Source organism: Vombatus ursinus, unplaced genomic scaffold (assembly GCF_900497805.2).
Source record: "Vombatus ursinus unplaced genomic scaffold, bare-nosed wombat genome assembly UNPS02014773.1, whole genome shotgun sequence".
In the NCBI taxonomy this organism is placed as follows: Eukaryota; Metazoa; Chordata; class Mammalia; order Diprotodontia; family Vombatidae; genus Vombatus; species Vombatus ursinus.
This window is the reverse complement of record NW_020954551.1, coordinates 31,179,931-31,203,018: the sequence shown is the minus strand read 5'-3', so window position 1 is coordinate 31,203,018 and position 23,088 is coordinate 31,179,931. Positions and strand designations below refer to the sequence as shown.

General features: G+C 36.7%; 1 protein-coding gene across 1 annotated transcript in view; it reads right to left on the bottom strand.

Moving 5' to 3' along the window:
* GRM7 (glutamate metabotropic receptor 7) overlaps positions 1–23,088 on the bottom strand; it is a 989,789-nt gene that overhangs the window by 366,740 nt on the left and 599,961 nt on the right. Inside the window, exon 5 of the mRNA XM_027863985.1 lies at positions 17,632–17,772. Coding sequence (XP_027719786.1) covers positions 17,632–17,772 — 141 coding nt within the window. The remainder of the gene's footprint in view (positions 1–17,631; positions 17,773–23,088) is intronic.

Genomic DNA, 23,088 nt, shown 5'->3' with positions numbered 1-23,088 from the left:
GAAATTCTGTTGTTCTAGACACCAGTAGACTCTTCTAGTCTATTGAATTGCATCAAGGAAAGCCACTGGACAAGGAAAGAATTATTCCCTGTTAAAATACTAGTCATACATGTGTAATCACAACATATAACCGAGTGGGGTTAAAATACAGGATATTAGGGTCAGAAACAGATAAAAGGCTGTAAGTATCAGGTAGGACAAGAATAATGATGATACCAGACCCATTGAGTAGGGAGGGACAAAGGTGGAGAACCCAAAAGAAAATGTTTATAATTGATGCAGAGAATAAGTGAAATGAAGGGTAATACAGTGTTCTTATAAGTGCTTAATCGATAACATTGGCTGGTTGGTTTATAGGAATCTGATTCATGGGTCAGGAATACACTGATTTTAAGTATACAGGTTAGATTATGTTAAAGAGTTTGATATTCTACCATTGACAATTTAATTCTTTTTTTGAAAAAGAACATTTAGCTTCACAGCCTCTTTTGAGAAAGGCTTTTGGAACTGATTCAATAAACTTTTTTTCCCCATGTTCTACCATTCTCAAGTTCAAAGTATTAAATATGAAAGTAATTTAGTACTTCAGGCCACAAGAGAGTTAGTCTGTTAGGTTACCTATAGAAAATTACTCTGGAGACTCTAATGGAAGAAAACAAAAGAATATTGGAAAGATCTGTAGATTATTTATCACATAGTCTGTGAAGCAGGTTCTGGTACTGCCTTGTTTAAGGCCAGTCACTATCTGACTCCGTCCTATAGTGCCAGCCTAATTTCATACTACTGCCCTTCACAAACTCTGTTCCAGTCAGGCTGAACAGTAGCTCTTTCCTTAATTCACCCCTCCAGCTCCTATATCTGTGATTTTCACAAGCTATCTATCCCCATGTCTGAAATGTCCCTCTACCTTTCCCCCTCTTAGATTTCAAGGTTCAGCCCCAGCTTAGGTACCAAAACCTTCCTACATCTTTATCCACGTGTCTGCTTGCACTTCTTCATGCTTTTTTCCTCCTCAATTTTTCTTTTGTTGTCCTTATTACTGTATATGTCATATCTCCCCAGGAGAAAGCAAACTCCTTCAAATGAAAAAAAAATCATTTTTGCTAGTGTATTCCCAGCAACCACTATGGTGCCTTCCCATACAGGAGTACACAAAATATCTATGGTTACAGTAACTTTAAATCAGTCACCATGATGAGAGTATGGAGGGTGGTGATGGTTGGAGAAGGAAGGTCATTTCTAATCAGGCCTCTTTATTCTACTCACTTCTAGTCTGTGCAATCTGGTTTTTGACTCCACCATTCAAAAGAAATTGCCTTTCTAAGGCTATTAAGTCTTTTATATGATAAATCCAATGACCTTGTCTCTGTCTTCTTGACCAATCAGCAGTCACTAATAGTTTTGACAACCTCATCTGCCTGGATATTATGTTTTCCTTAAGTTCTTATGAAGTTCCAGTACCAAAGCTGGTATAGAACTCTCTCCTTATTGGTGAGGAAGGAAGGAAGGAAGGAAGGAAGGAAGGAAGAAGATAGGTAGAAAATCCTGTTTGTAAGATGAGAGGCAGCTGCATGCTACAGTATATAGAGAGTTGTCATGGCAGCCAGGAAGACATAGGTTCAAGTCCCAAAACTGATACACGAGTGTGTGACCCTGGGTAAGGCATGTAACCTCTCAGTGCTGTAGCCCACTCACTAAGGCTATAACATACAGATCAGGTGCCAACTGCATGAGTAGAGGGAGCTTGCTCACTGGGAAATTTCCTATGCCAATGAAATCACATGTCCCTATGCTTACACTAGTGTGTAAAACATTATAGTTACAAAGATTGGTTCCAGATTTCTAGGAGCCAGGTCAAAGAACAAAAACTGTGAGAGATAAGGTGGCATATGCTAAGTGTCAGCTGAGTGATACCAACAACAGATTCAGCCTGGTATCTGAAGTTCTGAAGTGAGTGCTCATCACAGGTTTGAATGGTGTAGCTTCATGGAGAAAGGTGAAGCTGACATGAAAGAAAAGGCAAGACAGCTATAGAAAGAAAAGGAAGGACATTTCAGGTGGGCCAAATGGCAAGAACAAAGGCACAGTTGGAGGAATGTGTACACTTTTCATGGTGACAGCAAACAGATTATTTGGGCTCAGGGGAGGGCTGTGAATCTTCTATGCCAATTTCACTCACTTGGTGAATTATATACAAGAATGTGACATTTGTATGTCACTGGATGTGGTAAACAACTTGTTCGAGTGTAGCAATGATGAAAAGATCCAGAGGCAGCAGGAGTCAGGACGACTTGGCTTGAAATCATACTGCAGACATTAGTTAGCTTTGGGACACTGAATAAGTTACTTAACCTCTCCCAGCCTCAGTTTCCTCAGTCACAAAATGGAGATAATAATACCTGTGGTATAGTGTTAATCTCACAGGGTTTTTATGAGTCTCAAATAATGTATGTAGTGATTTACAAGCCTGAAAACCTGATATGTGTCATTTATTCTCATTATCTATCTACCCATGGACACAGGCTTCTTGAAGGTAAATATTATCTTTTAGGTTTTACAATTGTATTCCCATTGTTAAGTGCCTGGTACAAAGTAAGCACTTAATGAATAGCTTTTAATTAATTCCTGTGTCCAAAGTCTGATAAATGGCATTTGGGGTGACATATGGTGATTTCGTTTTATGTCTAACCTTCCTTTTCAGAGAAGTAAAAAGGTATGTTTAGAGCATTCAAACTTCATGGCTTTTAGAGGTACACCCAGAATAACTAGAGAGAGAAGCTGGAAGGGGTGACTGAAGTCCCACTGTTACGAGCATAGCAGGGAAGACAGCTGCTGCAGTCCATACCCCCGAGGGGTTCATCAGCCTTTTTACAGTGCTTGAAGGTGTTGTCAAGGGAAACATTTAAGTAGAGAGATGCAGGCTCCCACTGATAGGGATAAGAAAGGATCCCTCACCATGTTGCCTCTATTGAACCTTTCAGTACATGGAGGAAAAAGAGGGAAATGGGAAAGATTTTGTTGCAGTGGAAAGGCTGTTGTTCCAGGGCACCATTCCATTTATTTCTATTTGTTCATTTCCCTTGGGTTTTCAAAAGTCTAGTGAAGATTCATGGGTAATTAGCCTTGCTATCCAAAGCCTCTGGGCATAGAAAATCCTGAAAGGACTGGACTGTGTAAATCTTTGTCACAAATGCAACAGAACACCATCCCAGGCTTCCCCTCTCCCTTGAAGCCTGTCTGTATTATAAGGTTGGGGACTCAAACATTTAGCATGGCAGAGCCCCAGAGTCAACATGATAATGGAAAGAGCTCTGTACTTGGAACAGGAAGATCGAGATTCAAATTACAGCCCTGCCACATACTGCTCAAGTGACCCTGTGTATCCACCAGGGAAAGTAGATATGAGATAGATAGATAGATAGATAGATAGATAGATATAGATGGATGGATGGATGGGTGGGTGGGTGGATGGATGGATGGGTGGATGGATAGATAGAGAGATAGATAGATGGATAGATGGATAGATAGATCATAGTATCATGGACTTAAAGAAAGCATCCAACTCAACCCCATCGTTTTATGGATGAAGAAGCCAGAGCTCAGCAAGGTTAAATCATGCATCAGAGGAAAAGGCAGGAAATGAACCCAGATCCCACAACACATGGCACTGACTTTATAAATGGCACTTAACAATTCAGAATAATATTTGCCAAATTCATACATTAACTATATATGTCTGTGTATGTCTGTAAACACATATATGTGTGCATGTATGTATATATATACACACACACACACACAAACACATAGATAGATAGATGGTAGACAACATTTCCATGTAGAATATTTCTGTGTGATACGTCTTTAAAAGGACTAAAAGGAAAACAATCCAAAAACAAAAACCTTTGAAGAAGTGAGTATACTACCCTTTTAAACTTTAGTATAATTTATTTCTATTTATATATTTCTGTTCATTTTGAATATTTAAAAATATATAGAATGCTTTTAAAATGTTTATTCTTTTAAAATTATTTTTAGAAGTATAAACCAATTTTAGATGACTATCAACATATATATTAATATATAAAACACTTAGATGTATTATATATAAGCTGGGCAAGTCAATTTCTGTATGTCTCAGTTTCTTCATGTGTAAAATGGGAATAATAATATCCTGTCCCAGGTCATTATTTCTCAGGGTGAGTGAAAATAAAATGAGATAACATTTGGACAGCACCTTGTAAATCTTAAAGCAATATTTAAATAATCATCATTACATGTATGCAAATATACAAACACATGTGTAAATACACACACCTGTATTACATGTGTATGTGTAGTCTATGTGTAGTCTGCAGTAGTATGTTTATGTATATAAGACTCATCTATTAAGCCACAGATGAGTTGTGAACTGCATTGATGGAGGGCATTCCCAAATCAAGGAAATCACAGATCACAGATACTTGGGATGTAAATGCTGGATGTTGATGTTGACATTATTATTAAAGTATTTGTATTTGTTGTACTAAGTTAAGTTGAATTGAATTAAAATAATTCAATTCTTGCAACACATCACTAAAGAAATAGCAAACTGTGACAAGGATGAAAAAAACACTTATTAGAGATAGCCATATTATGAAAAACTGATGTAACAGTTGACAACTTGACATCAAAGGAAAAGACAAAAGTAGTAACTAAAAGTCTTATGTGGGCAGCTGAGTGGTGCAGTGAATAGAGTGAATAGACTTATCTTCCTAAATTCAAATCTGTCCTTATACACTTATTAGCTTTGTGACCCTGGGCAAGTCATTTAATCCAGTTTGCCTCAGTTCCTCATTTGTAAAATGACCTAAAGAAGGAAATAGCAAACCATTCCAGTATTTTTGCCAAAAAAAAAAAAAAAGCAAACAGGGTCATGAAGAGTCACACACAATAACAGAAAGGCTCACATTTCCCATGCAACTATGGGATTTCACAATGATGATTCATAAAGAATAGTCAATATCTTCTATTAATGATAACTAATACACATCCTTGTAAAAATTGCTAGCAAAAACTGGCTAAATTATATATATATGTGTGTATAATGCAAATATGTATGTATATGTATATGTGCATATACTATATGTATATAGAGAGCATATGTGTGTTTGCGTGTGTATACATATGTATACACATGTGTGTAAAAGGGTAATCTTCACTTGTCTGTAAATGTCATTTATGTAGAAATCTCCATAAATGCCAAATAGGCATTACTGTTTTCAATAGAATACCTCAGTATTCACATATCTGACATTGACTGATATAGTAGCCAATAATATTCCTGTAAAAAATTAAAATAAATGAATGAATGAATATTATAATTAAGGTCTAGTACAAGAAAGAATAATTAGAAAGTAAATGCTTAGACTTTGCCTCTGCTTCTCCTAATGATCTGTTTCAGCATATGCCTCCATCCTGCTTAGAGCTGTTAGAAAGTGAATGGATTCTGGAAACTCAGTTCCCCAGTTGGAAAAAAAAAGACTTGGAAAATTTATTATTTTCTGGCAAAACATAAAGGGACTATCATTTATTAATTGATTTTAATGGACTCTTTGTGGAAGATCATCCTAATTAAATTATTAGCTATGAGAACAGCTATGCAAACAGAAACAAAATTCGTGGACATTCTCAGTGCTCCCTCTAACTATGACCATTAATCAGTGCTGTCCTTTAGCTGCAATATCTTTATATATTGGAAATTGGCTGATAGGAACTCAGCTTCATAGTCTAGTTCTTTTATTGTGAGACTTGAAAACACTAAGAGTGTGACACAATGCCTCATTACTACAAACAAAAAAGATGTCACCCATTTATTCATTCTCTGTCATCTCAGAGAGAAAACAAATTTCTGGAAGTCAAATTGTTCCTTCATGGAATGATGGATTTCTAAATGTCTGGTTCCTTCTTTTCACAAAGGAGGTAAATCTGATGAATCAGTATTCACAAAATAGCATTTGGCAGAACAGTAATGCTAGTTAGACAAATGTTCTGTGCGAGCAATAAGACATGACAGAGTCATAATTTTTGTGGGCTGCCATAGACAAACATAAATAGATTCTTGATGCAACCTCCAGGGTTTGAAAGATGTGTTTAAGAGTCAGGACCTTGGGAATCTTGTCCTGTCACTTAATGGCAAGGACTGCTTGTCAGTGAGAAAGCAATATGAAAGTTTGATGGAGGTGAGCTACAAGTCTTATTCAGAGAATTTACAGAAAAGTTGGATGTCCCAATTGCTTTACAGCTGGGGACTTGGAGTGGCATTGACAATGTTGTTGTTGTCGTTATATTGTTGTTGTTGTTTGGTCACTAGGTAAAAGAGGGTATTCTTTGCCTCATTTCTTATTTAGCCTTAATCACTGAATGGGCATTGTCTCAGTTAAACTGAGACCTGTTAAAGACCTTAGCTTGAAAAGGCCAAGGCTTTCCAAAGCCTTCCAAGCCAAGGCCTCCAGGGCTATCTCCAGTTGCCCTGACCTATAACTGGCTACTAGGCACAGACAGCTCCAGAGGAGAAAGTGGGGTTGGTGACTTTGCACAGCCCTCCCTCACTTAAATCCAATTCACTTGCATGTCATGGCATCACCTTCCTGATGTCATGATCCTCTTCGAGGATGAAGGACAAACAACTAGTTTGTCACTGGGCTTTCACATCACATTGTGCTGCCTAGCAAGGAGAAAGGTAGGTTTCATTCTAATTTATGGAAGCTAGTGAAGAAAGACTTGGCCTGGAGGCAAGAAGATCTGAATTTAAATCTGACCAGATAGTTCCTAACTGTGTGACTCTGAGCTAATCACTTAACCTCTCTAGGTTTCAGTTTCCTTGTCTGTAATACGGGGATAATAATAGCATCTACTTTCTAGGGTTGCTACGAGGATAAAATAAGATATAATATTTGTGTAACAATTTGCTAATCTTAAACACTATATAAATGCTAGCTAGCTAGCTATTATTATTAGAAATCTTCATCCTTATTTATTTCATACAGAGTGGACCTTAATATTTTCAGAATAGACACAAGTCCACAAGTTTTTACTGATTTCACACTAATGAGTACTGGGATGAAAACTAGTTGTGGCATTTTAGTCAAATGGTATGCACAATGTAATAACTTTTTGGGCATAATTACAAATTGCTTTCCAGAATGGTTGGATCAGTTCACAACTCCACCAACAGTGCTTTGGTGTCCCAATTGTCCCACATCCCCTTCAACATTTGTCATTTTCTTTTTCTATCATATTAGCCAATCTGATAGGTGTGAGATGGTAACTCAGAATTATTTTAATTTGCATTTCTCTAAGCAATAGTGATTTGGAGCATTTTTTCATATGACTATAGCTAGCTTTGATTTCTTCATATGAAAACTGCCTGTTCATATCCTTTGATCATTTATCACTTGAGAAATTACTTGTATTCTTACAAATTTAATGCAATTCTCTATTTGTGACATGAAGCCTGTATTAGAGAATTTTTTACAGCTATCACTAGTGTGTATTTCCCTCCATCCTATCCCTGCCCATTTATTCTATCCTCTCTCTCCTTTCACCCTGTTCCTCCTCAAAAAATTTTACTTCTGACTACCACTTCCCCAAATACACCTTCCCTTCTAGCACCCCCACTTTCTCCTGTAACCTTCCCCTCCTACTTCCCTGTAAGGTAAGATAGATTCCTATACTGAACTAAGTGTGTATATTTTTTTCTCTTTGAGTCAATTCTTTTTTTTTTTTAAGGCAACTGGGGTTAAGTGATTGGCCCAGGGTCACACAGCTAGTGAGTGTCAAGTGTTTGGTTTGAGACTGGATTTGAACTCAGGTCCTCCTGACTCCAGGGCTGGTGCTCTATCCACCGCGCCACCTAGTTGCCCCTTTTTGAGTCAATTCTGATGAGACTAAGGTTCAAGCATGACTGCCCATCATCCCCTCTACTGCAAAAGCTCTTTCATGGCTCTTCTATGTTAAACAACTTACCCCATTCTACTTTTCCCTTCCCCCTTCTCTTAGTGCATCACTCTCACCTCTTTATTTTTTTAAATATCATCCCATCAAACACTCCAGTTCTCTTTATACATACTCCTTCTGACTGCCCTAACAATGATAAAGTTCTTAGGAGTTACAAGAATCATCTTCCCATGTAGGAATGCAAATAGTTTAACCTTATTGAATCCCTTATGATTTCTCTTTCCTGTTTACCTTTTTTATTCTTCTCTTGAGTCTTGTATCTAAAAGTCAAATTTTCCATTCAGTTCTGGGTTTTACATCAGGAATGCTTGAAAGATCTCTATTTCATTAAATATTCATTTCCCCTTGAAAGATTATACATAGTTTTGCTGGATAGTTGATACTTGGTGTAAGTCTAATTTCTTTGCCCTCTGGAATATCTATTTCAAGTGATCCTTTAATATAGAAGTTGTTAAATCTTCTGTGATCCTGCCTGGCTCCAAAAATTTGAATTCTTTGAATTGATTTAAAGATCATCTCTTTAATTTGGAAGCTCTGAGAGTTGGCTATAATATTCCTAAGAGTTTTCATTTGGGTAATCTCTTTCAGGAGGTGATTGATGTATTCTTTCCATTTCTATTTTACTCTCTGGTTCTAGGATATCAGAATAGTTTTCCTTGATAATCTCTTGAAATATGATTTCCAGGTTCTTTTTCCATTTGTCCAATTCTGCTTTTTGAGGAATTCTTCTCTTTAGTGGATTTCTGTGCTTCATTTACTATTTGGCCTATTCTGTTTGTTTGTTTTCTTATGGTGTTATTTTTTTCAATAATTTTGTTTCTGCTTTACCAAGCTGTTGACTTGTTTTCATTAATTTCTTGCACTCTCATCAATCTCATTTCTTTTTCCAATTTTTTCCTTTACCTTTCTTATTTGATGTTGAAAATCATTTTTGAGTTCTTCCAGGGATTATTTTGGGCCTGAGAACAATTCCTATTTTTTAGGCTTTGGATGTAGCTGATTTGACTTTGTTGTCTTCTTCTGAGTTTGTGTTTTGATATTTCTTGTCACCATAGTAACTTTCTATGATCAGATTCTTATTTTATTATTTGCTCATTTTCCAACCTATTTCTTGACTCTTAACTCAATGCTAAAGTTGGGCTCTGCTCTCCAAAGTAGAGGGGGCACTATCTCATGCTTCAGGCTTTTTCATCTTGCTCTTTTCAGAGCTAGTTCTGGGTGGTCTGTAGGTTTTCAATTCTTCTAACATGATATGATATAAGGAGAGATTTAGTCACTACTCTCCTGGCCTGAGTTCTGGCCTGTGAGCAACCACAAGCACTCTTTTCCACCCTAGAACTTTGAGCAGGGTCCCTGTTCCCCTGCAGCCACACTTTCTAGTGTGCTATTGCTTCTCCTCACCCTGGGACTATGACCTAGAACCACATATTGGCAATGCAATAGAATCATACTCATAGTACCAGCAAATGGTCCCCTGGAATCCCCTGGCCAGTTGTCCAACCTCCTTACTGCCTGTAGGCTGAGGGTGCTGGAAGCAGACACTGCCTATTTGGTCATTCCTCAAGGACTGTTGCTGGCTTGCTTGGACCTGGGCCATGCTAGACTATCCTATATTATCACCCCAGTGAGACAGATCTTTCCTGCCAACCTTCTAAATTGTTTTGGCCTGGAAAATTGTTTCACCCCATCCTTTGTTTGGTTCTGCCCCTCCAGAATTCATTTTGAGGCATTATTTTAAAGTTGTTTTTAGGGGGTGGGGGATTGAGGAGAGCCCTGGTAAGTCCCTGCCTTTAATATGCCATTTTGGCTTCACCTTCCTCAGATAGTACATTTTTTTTAAATGCTCAATCATCTCACCTTTAAGTACTTGTGATCACCGTAAGCAATGAGTCAATATCTGTTATAGAGAGGAAGATAGACAAAGTCTATGCAGGACAGAATAATTATGATGTAAGTCAATAATTTTAATATGTAGTGACCTCAATGTGAAGCTGTAGCAGAGCACTGGGTGGGAAGAGAAACAGGAAATAGAAGAAAGACCTGATAGTCAAGGGTAATTCCTGCTTAGAGCACAAGTAATTTTGCAAAGCTTAACTCAATCTCTACATTCTACATGAAGCTTTTACTTATTCTCTGCTAAGATTATCTCCCCCAAAACTACTTTGTATTTATTCTACATACTGATATATAAACACGTTGTCTCCCTCGACAGAATTAACATCTTGGGAGTAGAGACTATTACACCTTCTAATGTGCATCGCCCAGTGCCAAGCATAAAGCCTGGCACACAGTAGGTACTCAATAAATGCTTGTGGATTCATTGATTATGGAGAAGAATGAGAGATGACAAGCAAACAGTATACAACAATAGAGAAGAATCCCAACTGTCACAGCCTGGCATGAAACATTGCTAACCCATAAGCCCTGATATCATTTGTTAGATAATCCCAAAAGCAGAAGAATAAACAAATGTAAAAAGAAACATATCCGTTTCTGTTTCTATAGTGGTCTATTCTTATTGGATGCAATAGTGAAATTACCCTCTTTGGACTTCAATGAACCATGTACAGATGTGGAAATGGCATTTAAGAAGGTGAAGTCAGGAAAAGAGGCTGCATCAGAGGAAAGACATGGGAAACCTGGGATGGAGGTGACGCTATTTTAAAGATACTTGATGAACTTTTAAAAATGTATCTAAAATTTGGAAAGTGTATTAGCCTCATGGACAAGTCAATCAGCACCCAGGCTCAAATAAAGATGCACAGAGTAATTATATACAGCCAATGAATGAATTTAGCTCTATCACAGACATAAATATGAATATATGTCAAAAGTCAACTCCAAATTAATTGAAAGCAATTCATCAAATATTCTTGACTATCATGCTGAACAGTCATGCATTGCTTGGGAAGCCAGACTTCCACTTAATGGTATTCACAGTGGGCCCTTTTAATAAATAATTAGCAGAAAGAAAGATCACTATTCCAATCCCTGAGTGAAACAAATCATGTCCTCCTTCTTCTCTCTTTCCACTGACTTAGGCTAGAGTCTTTTAATACCTGTCAAGAATTAGGTTAAAAAAGATACAGACCTAGTTGGCCTCTTGGAAAATACAAATAGCCAGGAGAAGTCTGATTGCCTATGCCTTTCCTCTTTGATGAGAAAGTAAGGTGAGATATGCAGACTCACAGAACACAAATATTTAAGTGCAAAGACTGGACTTAAGGAATTAACATCCTCTATGAGAAAATCACATAGAAGATAAACAATTAGTACAGGATGTGTAACTTTTAAGCTCATTCATAGGCCAACAATATAAGTGCTGTCAAACACAAGAAGATTTCATCAATTGGAAGAGAATAATGATAGGACTTTTACTAAGATAAGGCAACCAAGCAGAAAGACATCAGCAGCTACCAAAAGAGATGTCTACTTTTTCATGTCTAAAAACATCATTAGGAGAAGGTGTAAACAAGTGTGGAAACATCCTTGATGAGATTTCAGGGTCACATGAACAACAAGATGGAGGATTATATCTTCTGCAATCCTCTTGATCATCCAAATCTCTACAATATAAGAATTATGTGCAGGAGATAAAGCAATTTCAGCTGTGTACCATCTAGGACACCAAGAACCCAATGGAGTAAAAACACCATGAACTTCTGAGAGAAAAGGTTAACAATCCCTAATGTGATCACTCAGTATCCCTGCCCCCTATACTCACGACGCTGCGGCAGCAGGACTGCACAAGTCATCCTCCAGGCTTACAGCAGAATTCAAGGCTATACTTTATTTTTCCTTTCAGTGTTACAGAAAAAAACAAAAACAAAAACAAAACAAAACAAAACAAAACAAAAAAACAAAACCACCACCACCACCACCAACAACAAAAACAGTCCTGTTGTATTCTACTCTAGTCAGACCATATCTTAAGAATTAGGTTCAATTCTGGACACAAACTTTTAGGAATGTAAACTGGAAAATGTCCAGAGGCAAGCAACAAGGATTGTGAAAGAATTCACCTCTATACCACCTGATAATTTATCAAAGTAAGTGAGGATGTTTATACAAAGCAAAGGAAGGGGTTTGTGAGTACTATCTCAAGTTGTTTAAAGGCTTTCAGGTTAAAGAAGAATTAGCTTTCTCCTGTTTTAGTTTCAGAGGACAGGACTAGGAGCCATGGGTAGAAGAGGCAGAGAAGTAGATTTAAGTGTGGTTAAAAAATAAAACTTTTTAACAACTGAAACTTGTCAAAAATAGAATGGGCTGCCTCTAGAGGTAGTGACTTTTACATTCCCTGGAGGTCTTCAAACAATGGTTGGATAATTACTTCTTGGGTATGTTGTAGAAAGCTTCTCCATCCCAATCCCCCATCCCCCATATGGATAGGTTGGACTAGAGAGGGTGCTGATTTCTCTTCCAACTCTGAAGTTCTCTGATTCTGTGAATATGCTTGTACTGTCACTGTGACTATCCTCAACTGCAACCACTAAGAGTCTGAACACTGCTCTCAGCAGTTGTCCAATTTGCTGCCAGAAGACAATTAGAGGAGGTAGTGTTAAGTTACAGGTTCAATAAACTGTGCAAACGATAGTACGGTTTACACTCAAAATCATGAAGTACAAGATATCTACAGGTACCTGCTAACTAATGGCAATATTTTTTTTTAGAAGAAACTACTTGGAAATTCAAATTCGCCTTATCTACCAGTTAAACATTTGGTTAAGTCCTTCTCGTAAACATTTATCTAGAAACAGAGAAGGACTTGACCAAAGAATCAAGTGCATGAAGAAATACTGAATACCAGTTGCTCTCTGTTTCTGCTGTGATTGAGGCAAAGAAAGGGCCAGCTGGGGGGAGATGAACACTGAGGATAAAAAAGAGATTGGCAAGGCTTGGCACACGTCAGATGATAACGTAATATTGCAGCAACAGGTGATACCCAGCATGCCAATATCTGGCTATCATTTGGTGGCTGCAACTCAGCTCCCTGCTAATACTTCCTGGCTTTTGATCCATTTTTTTGTTTTTCCTTTTCAATTTTCATTCAGGCAACAATGGTTAGGTAAGAGGTATTCTGAGTGCTATATCATTGCTGAAGCTAGGTATATATCTCAGCCAAGATATTTCCAATGAAAGGGGACAGATGGCAGGAAGAATGCCAAGGGTGGGAAGTCCTAGGAAGGATAACCAAAGAGAGGTACATTTTCCTTCCTGAAATTTTTAAAGAAAATGGCAGACAGTGTTCTTTGATGATTAATTTCAATATATATGAATGATGTTAAATGGCAGGGATTAGGTCTCTATCCCGATGAGTCCATGCAGAGTGAATTTTAAGGAAAATTGTGAAAAAGGTAAAGTTTATCTCTGACATTCACTGGCTTTCTTCCTTATCACCTACTCCCTCCCTCTTCATCCCACCTATAAAGGCCAGACCCAATCCCACCCCACCCCTTTCCTCAGAAGTACCTGATTCTCCATCCTTTCCTCTCAAATCTTCCTTTCACATGGAGGCATTTCTGGGGAAACTGACCTGAGGTGTAAATTACTGATTGTGACCTACTGAGTTCATTCTCCCTCATTAGAATTATAGTCTCTCTTTTTTAAATTTTTTTTCAATAAACAAAAATATATTTTATATCCTTCCCATCTATTCCCACAAGAAAAAGAAGAAAATATCCCTTTTAAAATATTCATAATCAGGTAAAACAAATTTCCACATTAGTCATATTAAAAAAAGTTTATTCTATAGACTGAGTCCATCACCTTTGTATAAAAAGATAGGCAGCATGCTTCATCACTGGTTCTCTGAAACTATGGTCAGTCATTGCATACAAGATGTGATCTAGCAGTGGCCACCCATGGACATACTGAGGAGTGAAAAATCAATCCAGGCCCACTATCAAGAGACAGTGGGAAGATGGAGGACATTAATAAGTGGGAAAAAACCTTTTTTTATCACATTATATAAAAAGAGAAGCATCATGGGCTGTCAGAGCTTCTATCTCCATATCAGATCAGGTTTGCATTATACAAGTAATAAACCTGGCGATTCCTATCTATTCCTGGTACAAAATCATCTTTTGTTGTAGTATCCAATGTTTAGACAAAATATGGTATAGCCTTAAGTGAGTCATTTAAACCTCTCCAAATCTCAGTTTTCTCATCCATAAAATAAAGGGGCTGGATTGGATACCAATGGAGCTCAAGGACAACATCTTATGGATTCTGTGGTTACCTTGCCAATTTTGTTTTTCTCGATTGGTTTTATTCTTAAACTTAAATCCCATAATACCTCATTCTCCAAGTCATTTCTTCATTCACCCCACTTACTAAAGCTAGGGTATTCACCTAAGTATCCAGGTCATCCCTTGAGCAAATGAAATTATTTATCCTTATTCCCCCTTAAAAATCCTCTCCTACCCATTCATCATTATCTTGTTTTCACCAAAACTTCTCACACAGGGAAAACCCCAAAAGGAAGGCCTCACACAATCTTCCCACTCAAAATATGAAGCCTTCTTTAACCCCAGAGTCTTTATGGTTCATAAGATTCATTAGACTGACAGCTGGGATTAGTCAAGCATATCGATCAAAAGCTTATACTCATAAAGTCAATAAGAGAGGTACCTATTTATTCACACATTAGACTGAATGGAGGCAAGGACATTTACAGGAAATGCTATTCCTTTTAATTTAATGGCAGTAGTAAATGGTAAAAGACAAATAATTCACTTGAGATTTACTTATTTTAGTAAATATGCTTGAGGATATACTTGGAATACATGCAATGAAAGGTGTATGGAGAGAAAAATGACAGCTTTCCATTTTTTCAGAATGCTATTTTGAAATTTCAATGTATTTACTTTTAATTAATGATTGCTATAGAAAAATGGGTTGGAATGAGATGGGATGGGATAGGAGGGGATGGTAATGTACCAGGCTTGTGATTTCTCTGATAAAGGGAATCTTGATGAAGAAGTCCCTCTGTTAATGCAGGTAAGAACCTGTGAGGTTAACTTACACACTAAGAGAGTATCTGGAGGCACTGGCAGGCTAAATGAGTAGCCCATGGTCATACAGGCAGAATGGGCGTGCCTCAGACAAGAGTTGAGACCAGGTCTTCCTGACTCTGAGATTGGCCCTCAATTCACTATGCCATTAAAATACTTGGTGTTCATCATTTCAGTTGTGTCTGACTTTTCGTGACCCTGTTCGGGTTCTTTGGGCAAAAATTCTAGAGTGATTTGTCATTTCCTTTTCCACCTTATTTTACAGATGAGGCAAATAGGGTTAAGTGACTTGCCCAGGGTCACACAGCTAGTATTTGTGTGAGGCCAGTTTTGAACTCAGGAAGATGAGTCTTCCTGACTCCAGGCCCAGTGCTCTATCCACTGTGCCACCTGGCTGCCCATGCTACAAAAATAGCAACTGTAAAAAAAAAAAAAACAAACAAAACAAAACAAACAAAACAAAAAAAAAAACCATAAGGCCTAATATTAAGTCATACCTGAAAATAGGAGCATGTCTAAGACAAAGACCTATAACTCCGATCAGAATACTTTTTTTTCCTTTCCACTTCTACTACAGATTTAATGGTCTCGTCTATATTACATGAGAGAAAAATATTAATTAAGCACACACAACATACAGGTGACTGAACTAAGTGCTCTACATTTGAATTAAATAAGAAAAAATAAACATAAATACTTGAATATTTCCAATATACATGAATTACAGTATCATGCAGGAAAAAAAAAAGATCGTAGGTTTAGGTTTTTAGTTAATATCTATATATTTGTGTCACATAGACCTACCAAAGGGAAAAAAAAATGAAATTTTCCCATTTTTGTCCAACAGTAAAAAAGGGATATTATTAAAAATGCCAGTATTCAAGATGATTGAAAAATAAATGACTAGTATTATTCATATATTCTAGAAAATGCCTCGTTATCCATAAGCCTCTGTACCTTTCCTATGGTACTCAACACAAGGTACTTTTTGTCTCATATTTGCTTGAGGCAAAATATTTTGCCTTCTTAATCCTTTTATTGTCATAGGGCATCTTGCACAGCGTCTTGAACAAAGCAGGTAAATTAAATAATAATAATAATAATAGCTTGCATTTATATAGCACTTTAAGGTTTGCCAGGTACTTTTCAAATATTATAGCATTTTATCCTCACAAAAACCCTAGAAGGTAGATGCTATTATTATCTCCATTTTATAGATGACAAAACTGAGGCAGGGAGTTCAATGACTTGCCCAGGGTCAAACAGCTAGTCCCTGTCTGAGGCTGAATTTGAACTCAGGTCCCCTTGACTTCAATCCTAGCACTTTATCAATTGTGCCACTGGCCATTTTTCAGATGTTAAGTAAATGTTTACTGAAATAGTAATTACACCATTGAGTAGACTTGGAGTCAGGAAGACTTGATTTCTAGTGTCTCAGTTTCCTCATTTGTAAAATGGAGATAATATAAGCATCTCCCTCACTGAAGAAGCAGTGAGAGAACATTATAAATTGCTTTATGTGCCTTAATGTATAATAGCTGTTACTACTAAGGGAAAACCATTTTTGGCAGAATGACAATAGAGAAATACACTAATTGCTGAAATTACAATCGACAGAATTGATGATTCATAAAATACTTCAGGACCTTGTGCCACCTCTGGGTCATCATTACAAACATGGATTGTTCATGGAACCAAAGATGCAGAGAAGTGCAGATCACTTTAAGAACAAACAAATAATAATACACACATATCCAAAAAAAACCAAAAAACAAAAAACAAAACCGAAACAACAACACACCACCAATTGACAAGATACTGAATAATAGAGAAAGCTGACTTTCCTTTTCACATCACTCATTCCTTTGTCCTCTGCTAAAGGCTTACTAGGAGGTGACCCTAGATTCTTTATGCCAATGCCAGTGGAACACACACTCTGGCAAGTCCTAAAAAACTAGGAAGTGATTAGCATATGGATAGCTACATATTATCATTAATTATTACTAATTTGATTATTATCCTATCATCTACATCTCAAAGGCACTTGACATACATTATCTCATTTGATCCCTTAAACACCCCCATTTTATAGATGAGGAAACAGAGGCGGAGACAGGTGAAATGACTTGCTCATGGATGGGGAGGTAGGATTCAAACTCAAGTTTTCTTTATTCTAAGTCTTGCACTTTATTCCCTATGGGATCTCAGCATCTTTGTTTTATTAATCATATAGATTATGCTTAATATAAGTTAAAGAAACAGACACAGAATTTGACACCGGTTGCAGTCAGTGGGAAAATTACTTCACATTCCTGGCTATAAAAGTATTTTATCAGAGAAAGCAATCAAAGACAGTTGACCTCTTCATAAAACTTATAGAATCAGTGGTGATTGTCAACTATTAAGAGACAGACAAACAGACTGAAAAGATTTTTTTTTCCCCTATTGCTAGTCGTATTGTTCAGTAAGACTTATGTCTCTGCTCCATTTTCTGTAAAATCTAGTAAATTCAATTTAGTCATTCAATTTGTCTCCAGCCAAGCTTCCTTCTGTCAGTTCGGAGACATTTCAATGCAGGCCGCATAGAGAAGCCGGGGAAGGACAAAGAGAATAAGATTACCTGTGCATTTTCGATCTGTGTCTTCTTTTTTGGACCCACTAATTGTCAACTTGCAGTTGAAGTTTTCCTCCCAATACTCTGCAAACCACACATTTCTTCTGTTGTTCTCTAGTGTACGTGATGTAAAGTATGTATCAAAACCTAAATGGGATAAAGTGGAAAGTTCGATGAGAATAGAGATACGGTGGAACCGCCAGAGTTAGAAATACCATGCACAGCTATTGTTTGCTTTTTTTTTTGTTAATAATGATGTATTCTCTCCATGTCAATCAAAAACCAAAGGAGGAGATTATTTGTATCAGATGATTGGTAAGATAGCAAAGTAGACGTTTGCAACATAACTGTCTGAACTGAACAACTTGAAAATTTGAAAAATATATGGCAAATCTATGGTAATTACAGTTGCATCAACAAGGTAAGAAAACAGAAAATCTACAGAAGGTAAAATTTTCCTGAAATAATTCCCAACATGAAATACTTAAAGTTCCTAAGATAATACCCTTATTTCCATGCCACTCACCACAAATCTACAAGCACACAAAACCCGATGGGCCTGTATTTCTTAGACTACTCATAGGGGTTACTCAGTCTGAACTCCACCCCAATCCCTGACATTTCATAAGAGAAAGAAAACACCCATCCTCTTGAACCACATCATAGAAAGGAATTGCAACTATGTGAGGGATAGGAGGCCATGGAACACCCCAGCTAGCAAAAAGAGAAATAGTATCCATGTCCAAGAGAAAAGGCATAGGAGACCCAAGTGCAACTGATCCTTTCTCAATAGAGTTGATACAGGGCCTCCATACAACCTGATGTAACAAGGCTCTATACAACTGGCATCAGGGACCTGAACAAGAGAAAACATGCATGCAGGAAAAGAGATAAAATACTGGAAAATCAAGAAAAAGACTGAAGGAGAAAAGAGTCTAAGGCTAGATCTCAATTATGAGATGAAGAAGAAGAAGAAGAAGAAGAAGAAGAAGAAGAAGAAGAAGAATTCTGAAAAGGTCATAACATAAGTAAGTGTATTTTAAAGGAAAGTAAATTTTTGAAAATCCCAATGTAAAAAAAAGGACATATACACATTCTTTAGATAATAATAATTAGCATTTATATAGCAATGTGAGGTCTGCAAAGTGCTTTAAAAATGCTACCTCATTATATCCTCACAACTACCCGGGGGAAGTAGATACTATTTTTATTGCCATTTTACAGATGACAAATTGAAGCAGATAGAGGTTAAATAAATTGCCCAGAGTCATACAACTTGTAAATCTCTGAGTCCACATTTGAACTCATGTCTTCCTGATTCCAAGTCTGGCACTTAATCGAACGTGCCATCTAGTTTCCTGTACTCTCTACAGATCATTAAAACAACAACAACAACAACAACAAAGGCATACCAAGGAAGCAACATGATACAGTACAAACAGCATTGAGTGTGGTAGCATAGTGATCAGTCATTCAAGTGGGGAAATGAACTCAGATCAGAGGACAGCAGCAAATGGACTTTCTCTTTTGACTGGATGTGGACAGAGGAAAAGCAGTACTTTTTTCATTCCTTAGATAATGCTGGGGAGATATAGGAAGGATCAAGGGAGGGACCAGGCTGTGGAGAAATGGAAAGGTGTTTTTGTCTTAGAAAGAGAAATAAAAAGGTGGAATTTAAGTTTGTTATCCTTATTGGTGGGGTGAAGAGAGAAAGGAAAGGAGCTTATGATGGCTTTCATGCTGAAGAAATGGTAACCTTAGGAGAAAAATTCTAAGCAAGATTTGTTATTCACATGACTAAATCACCACAAGAGACAGTATATAGCCATTCAAAGACAACTAGTATCCAGGGTTGTAGGAGGGGACAAAAAAACACAGGCATGACACACTGGCATTAAGAGGTATGATTGGTCTTGGTAAGGAAATGTGGGGTACACCTAGAATCTCATGGTGTGGAATGAAGAGTAACTGTCACCACACTTCACTGAATTCCTCATGAACTGATGTTCTGAGGAATAACAAAACACCTCCTTCCCCCCCAAAAAAAAAGAAAAGAAGAGAAAAGAAAAGAGAAATGAAAGGAAAAGAAAGCATCAGTAAAACAACTCAGGATAAAGCAGCTAAACAGGAATGAGTGAGAGAACCTATGGGAATATGCCAGCATCAAATTAGTACAAGCAAAACTAATCCCAGGAAAAAGTGCTGAGTAAAAATGGAGGGAGACAAACAGTTCTGAAAAGAAGAATTGCACTAAAACTATATGGAAGCCTGTGCCAGATCGTTAATATTAAGGTAAATGCAAAGCAAAACAATTTTGAGGTTTCTCACCTTACACCCAGAAAATTAGCAAAGATATCAAAAGATGGTAATTGTCATTGTCCCCACCTAAGCTAGGTGGCTCAGTGGATAGAGTGCCAGCCTGGAATCAGAAAGATTTGTCTTCCTAAATTTAAATCTCGCCTTGGACACTTACTTGCTGTGTGACCCTGGACAAGTCTCTTAACCCCGTTTACCTCAATTTCCTTGTTTGTAAAATGAGCTGGAGAAGGAAATGGCAAACCACTCCAATATCTCTCCCAAGAAAACCCCAAATGGTGCTACAGGACTGAAAATGACTGCACAACAAAAACAGAAGCCAACATACTCCACATCTAACCTGTGACCTGGATCCCTATACCAAGGCATTCCTTATCCATGCCCCAGGGCCTGATGAAGTTAAAACACTGATCTTTGGATCTCAGTCTCTATGGCCCAACCCAGTTAATTGGTGCCTGACTAAGTGTGTGCATGCTTAATACCTTTTACCTTCTGCTGAACCCTAGACATGAGACTATGCTTCGCCTTCAAATGTCATCCAGTTATCTCATCCTCCCCCTCCTTTCCATATTATCCACTTCCCAAGAATAAAACTGCCTTCCACCATCACCTCCTCCCTAAGTGTGTTGTTTTCCTCTATTGGGGGCCATCTCTAGTCATCCTAATCTATAGCTTGCCACTGGGCCCAGATGGCTCTGGAGGAGAGAGTGAGGCTGGTGACTTTACACAGCCCTTTCCAACTTAAATCCAATTCACTTGCAAGTCATGGCATTACCTTCCTGATATCATGGTCCTCTTCCAGAATGAAGGTCAAGCAACAGCTTTCCTCTATTAGAATATAAGCTACTTGAGGACAGAAAATCTCTCTTTTTAAATCTTTGCATCCCCATTCTTTTGCATAAGTCCTGGCATTAAAAATGTGCTTAACAAATGATTTTTCCCCTTCATTCATTTATTCATATTTGAGGGTATGTGGGAAGATAGCAACCATAATACGCAATTGATGGAGTTGTATACTGGCTCAACCATTCCAGAAAATAATTTGCAATCATGCTTTTTAAAATGTTACTAAACGTTATACTTTTGACTCAAATATTCTGCTGCTGGGCATGTATAGCATGGAGATCAAAGAGAAAAAGAAAGGTCACATATTTAGCAACATTTTCATATCAGTATCATATAGTATCAAAGAACTAGAAACAGAGTATATGCTCAATTATGAAGAAATGGCTAAACAAACAATAATACATGAACGCTATGACATAGTAATATAATTTATGAAACAATAAATATGAAGAATTCAAATAAACATGGGGAAGCATATGAACTGATGAACTGTGAAGTAGAACTAGGGAAATATATGTGTAATGTCTACACCAATTTAATGAGATAAATAAAATATCAAAACTGAAACTTTATAATTTTAATGACCAGATGAAGAGTTGATGAAGTGAATCTCCTCCCTTCCCTGCAGAGATGGAAGACTCTTGGTGTTGGTTACTGCATATGCTGTTGGACACAGCTGGTAATGCTGGTTGGCTTTGCTATACTTATCTTTTTTTTTTCTCTTTTCAATATTTAGTAAAACATGTGCCTCACTGGGTAGGGGAAAAGGAAAGGTATGACCAGAAAAAAAAAAAGGATGTAAAAACAAAAGATGTAAGAGAAAGAAGATTTAAATGGAAAAGTAAAAGCATATTGGGGTAAGAATACAAAAGTAATCCAATAAGGAAATGCCAACTCATCCTAATCTTAAATATCAACAGACTAAATAAGCCAATAAAATGAAAGAAAATAGTAAAATATTTTTTTTAAAACTCGGTGCAATTAATATTTTAAAAATATAAAGATAAAGTAAAAATGAAAGCCTGGAACAAAATTCATTATGCATTAGGTGAATAAAAATGTTGCTATGTTATCAGATAAGGCAAAAAAAATGCCATCTCAAGAGAGACAAAAAAATGTCATTAACTTTATGAGCACCAAAGAAAATTAAATAATATTTTTATTAAATCAATATGCACCAAGTGGTATAAGCATCAAGATTCACAAAAATTCAATAATTATGGTAATTGAATTGTGCAAAGACAGATAGCAAAACAGTAATTATAGGAGACTTTACAATTCCTCTTTAAGAGGCAGATAAATCTAATAAAAACATAATAAAAAGGAAAATATAAAATTGAACATAGTACTTTAGAGTTAATAATTGAAACAAATGACCTTTTCTGTTAAGAAGTCTTCAAATACGTATTTTCAGTATCACATGGTACCCTTACATAAACACATAATGCATTAAAACACAGAAAAATATATAACTTCAAAAGAGATGGATTAAATCCTTTATATGCCATAATATTATGGCATGATGATGATCATCATCATCAATTTAGAGAAAACAAACAACATATAGATCCAAATGAAGACTTAATTATGATATACTAAATGATAAGGTCAAAAAACAAATCATAAAATTATATGAAACCTCCTCTGAATCATTTGAAGAGGTGCATATATGTTGATTACATTTACTGATTTTCCCCTTGTTTTCTTCTTCTTAAAACATGTTTTTCTTATAATAGATGACATTATCATATGGCCAGGGAGTGAGGGAGGATATAGAAGGAAATTTAGGCAATATAAGAATAAAAAAATCAATAAAGTTGTAACTCCAAGGAAGCAAAAAATAGATAGAAAGTTTCCATATATGCCAAAATATTCTTAGTAACATTTCTATGTTAGTAAAAATAACTTGAAATAAAGTGAGTGACCACAGGTTGAACAAATTTGTATATGAAATCAACTGAACACTATTGCATGATAAGAAATAGCAATATGAGGAAACTTTGAGAATTGTGGAAGGCATATTGAACTGACAAAAAGCAAAGTAAACAGAACCAAGAAAACAATATACAAAATTAGAGTAATAAAAATGAATAGAATACTAATACAAAACCAATTGCTCTGAAATTCTAAGGATGACTCTTGGCCCATATATGGTTGTATATGGTGTCAGATGCATATGTTGGCTGTGTTGATTATTTTTCTTAACTGTTTTTCTTAGTCATAGGGGAAATGTAGAAACAAGAATGGGAGGTGGGAGAGGCTGGTGATGGTAGGGATACTGGTATTATAAATACAGAAGTT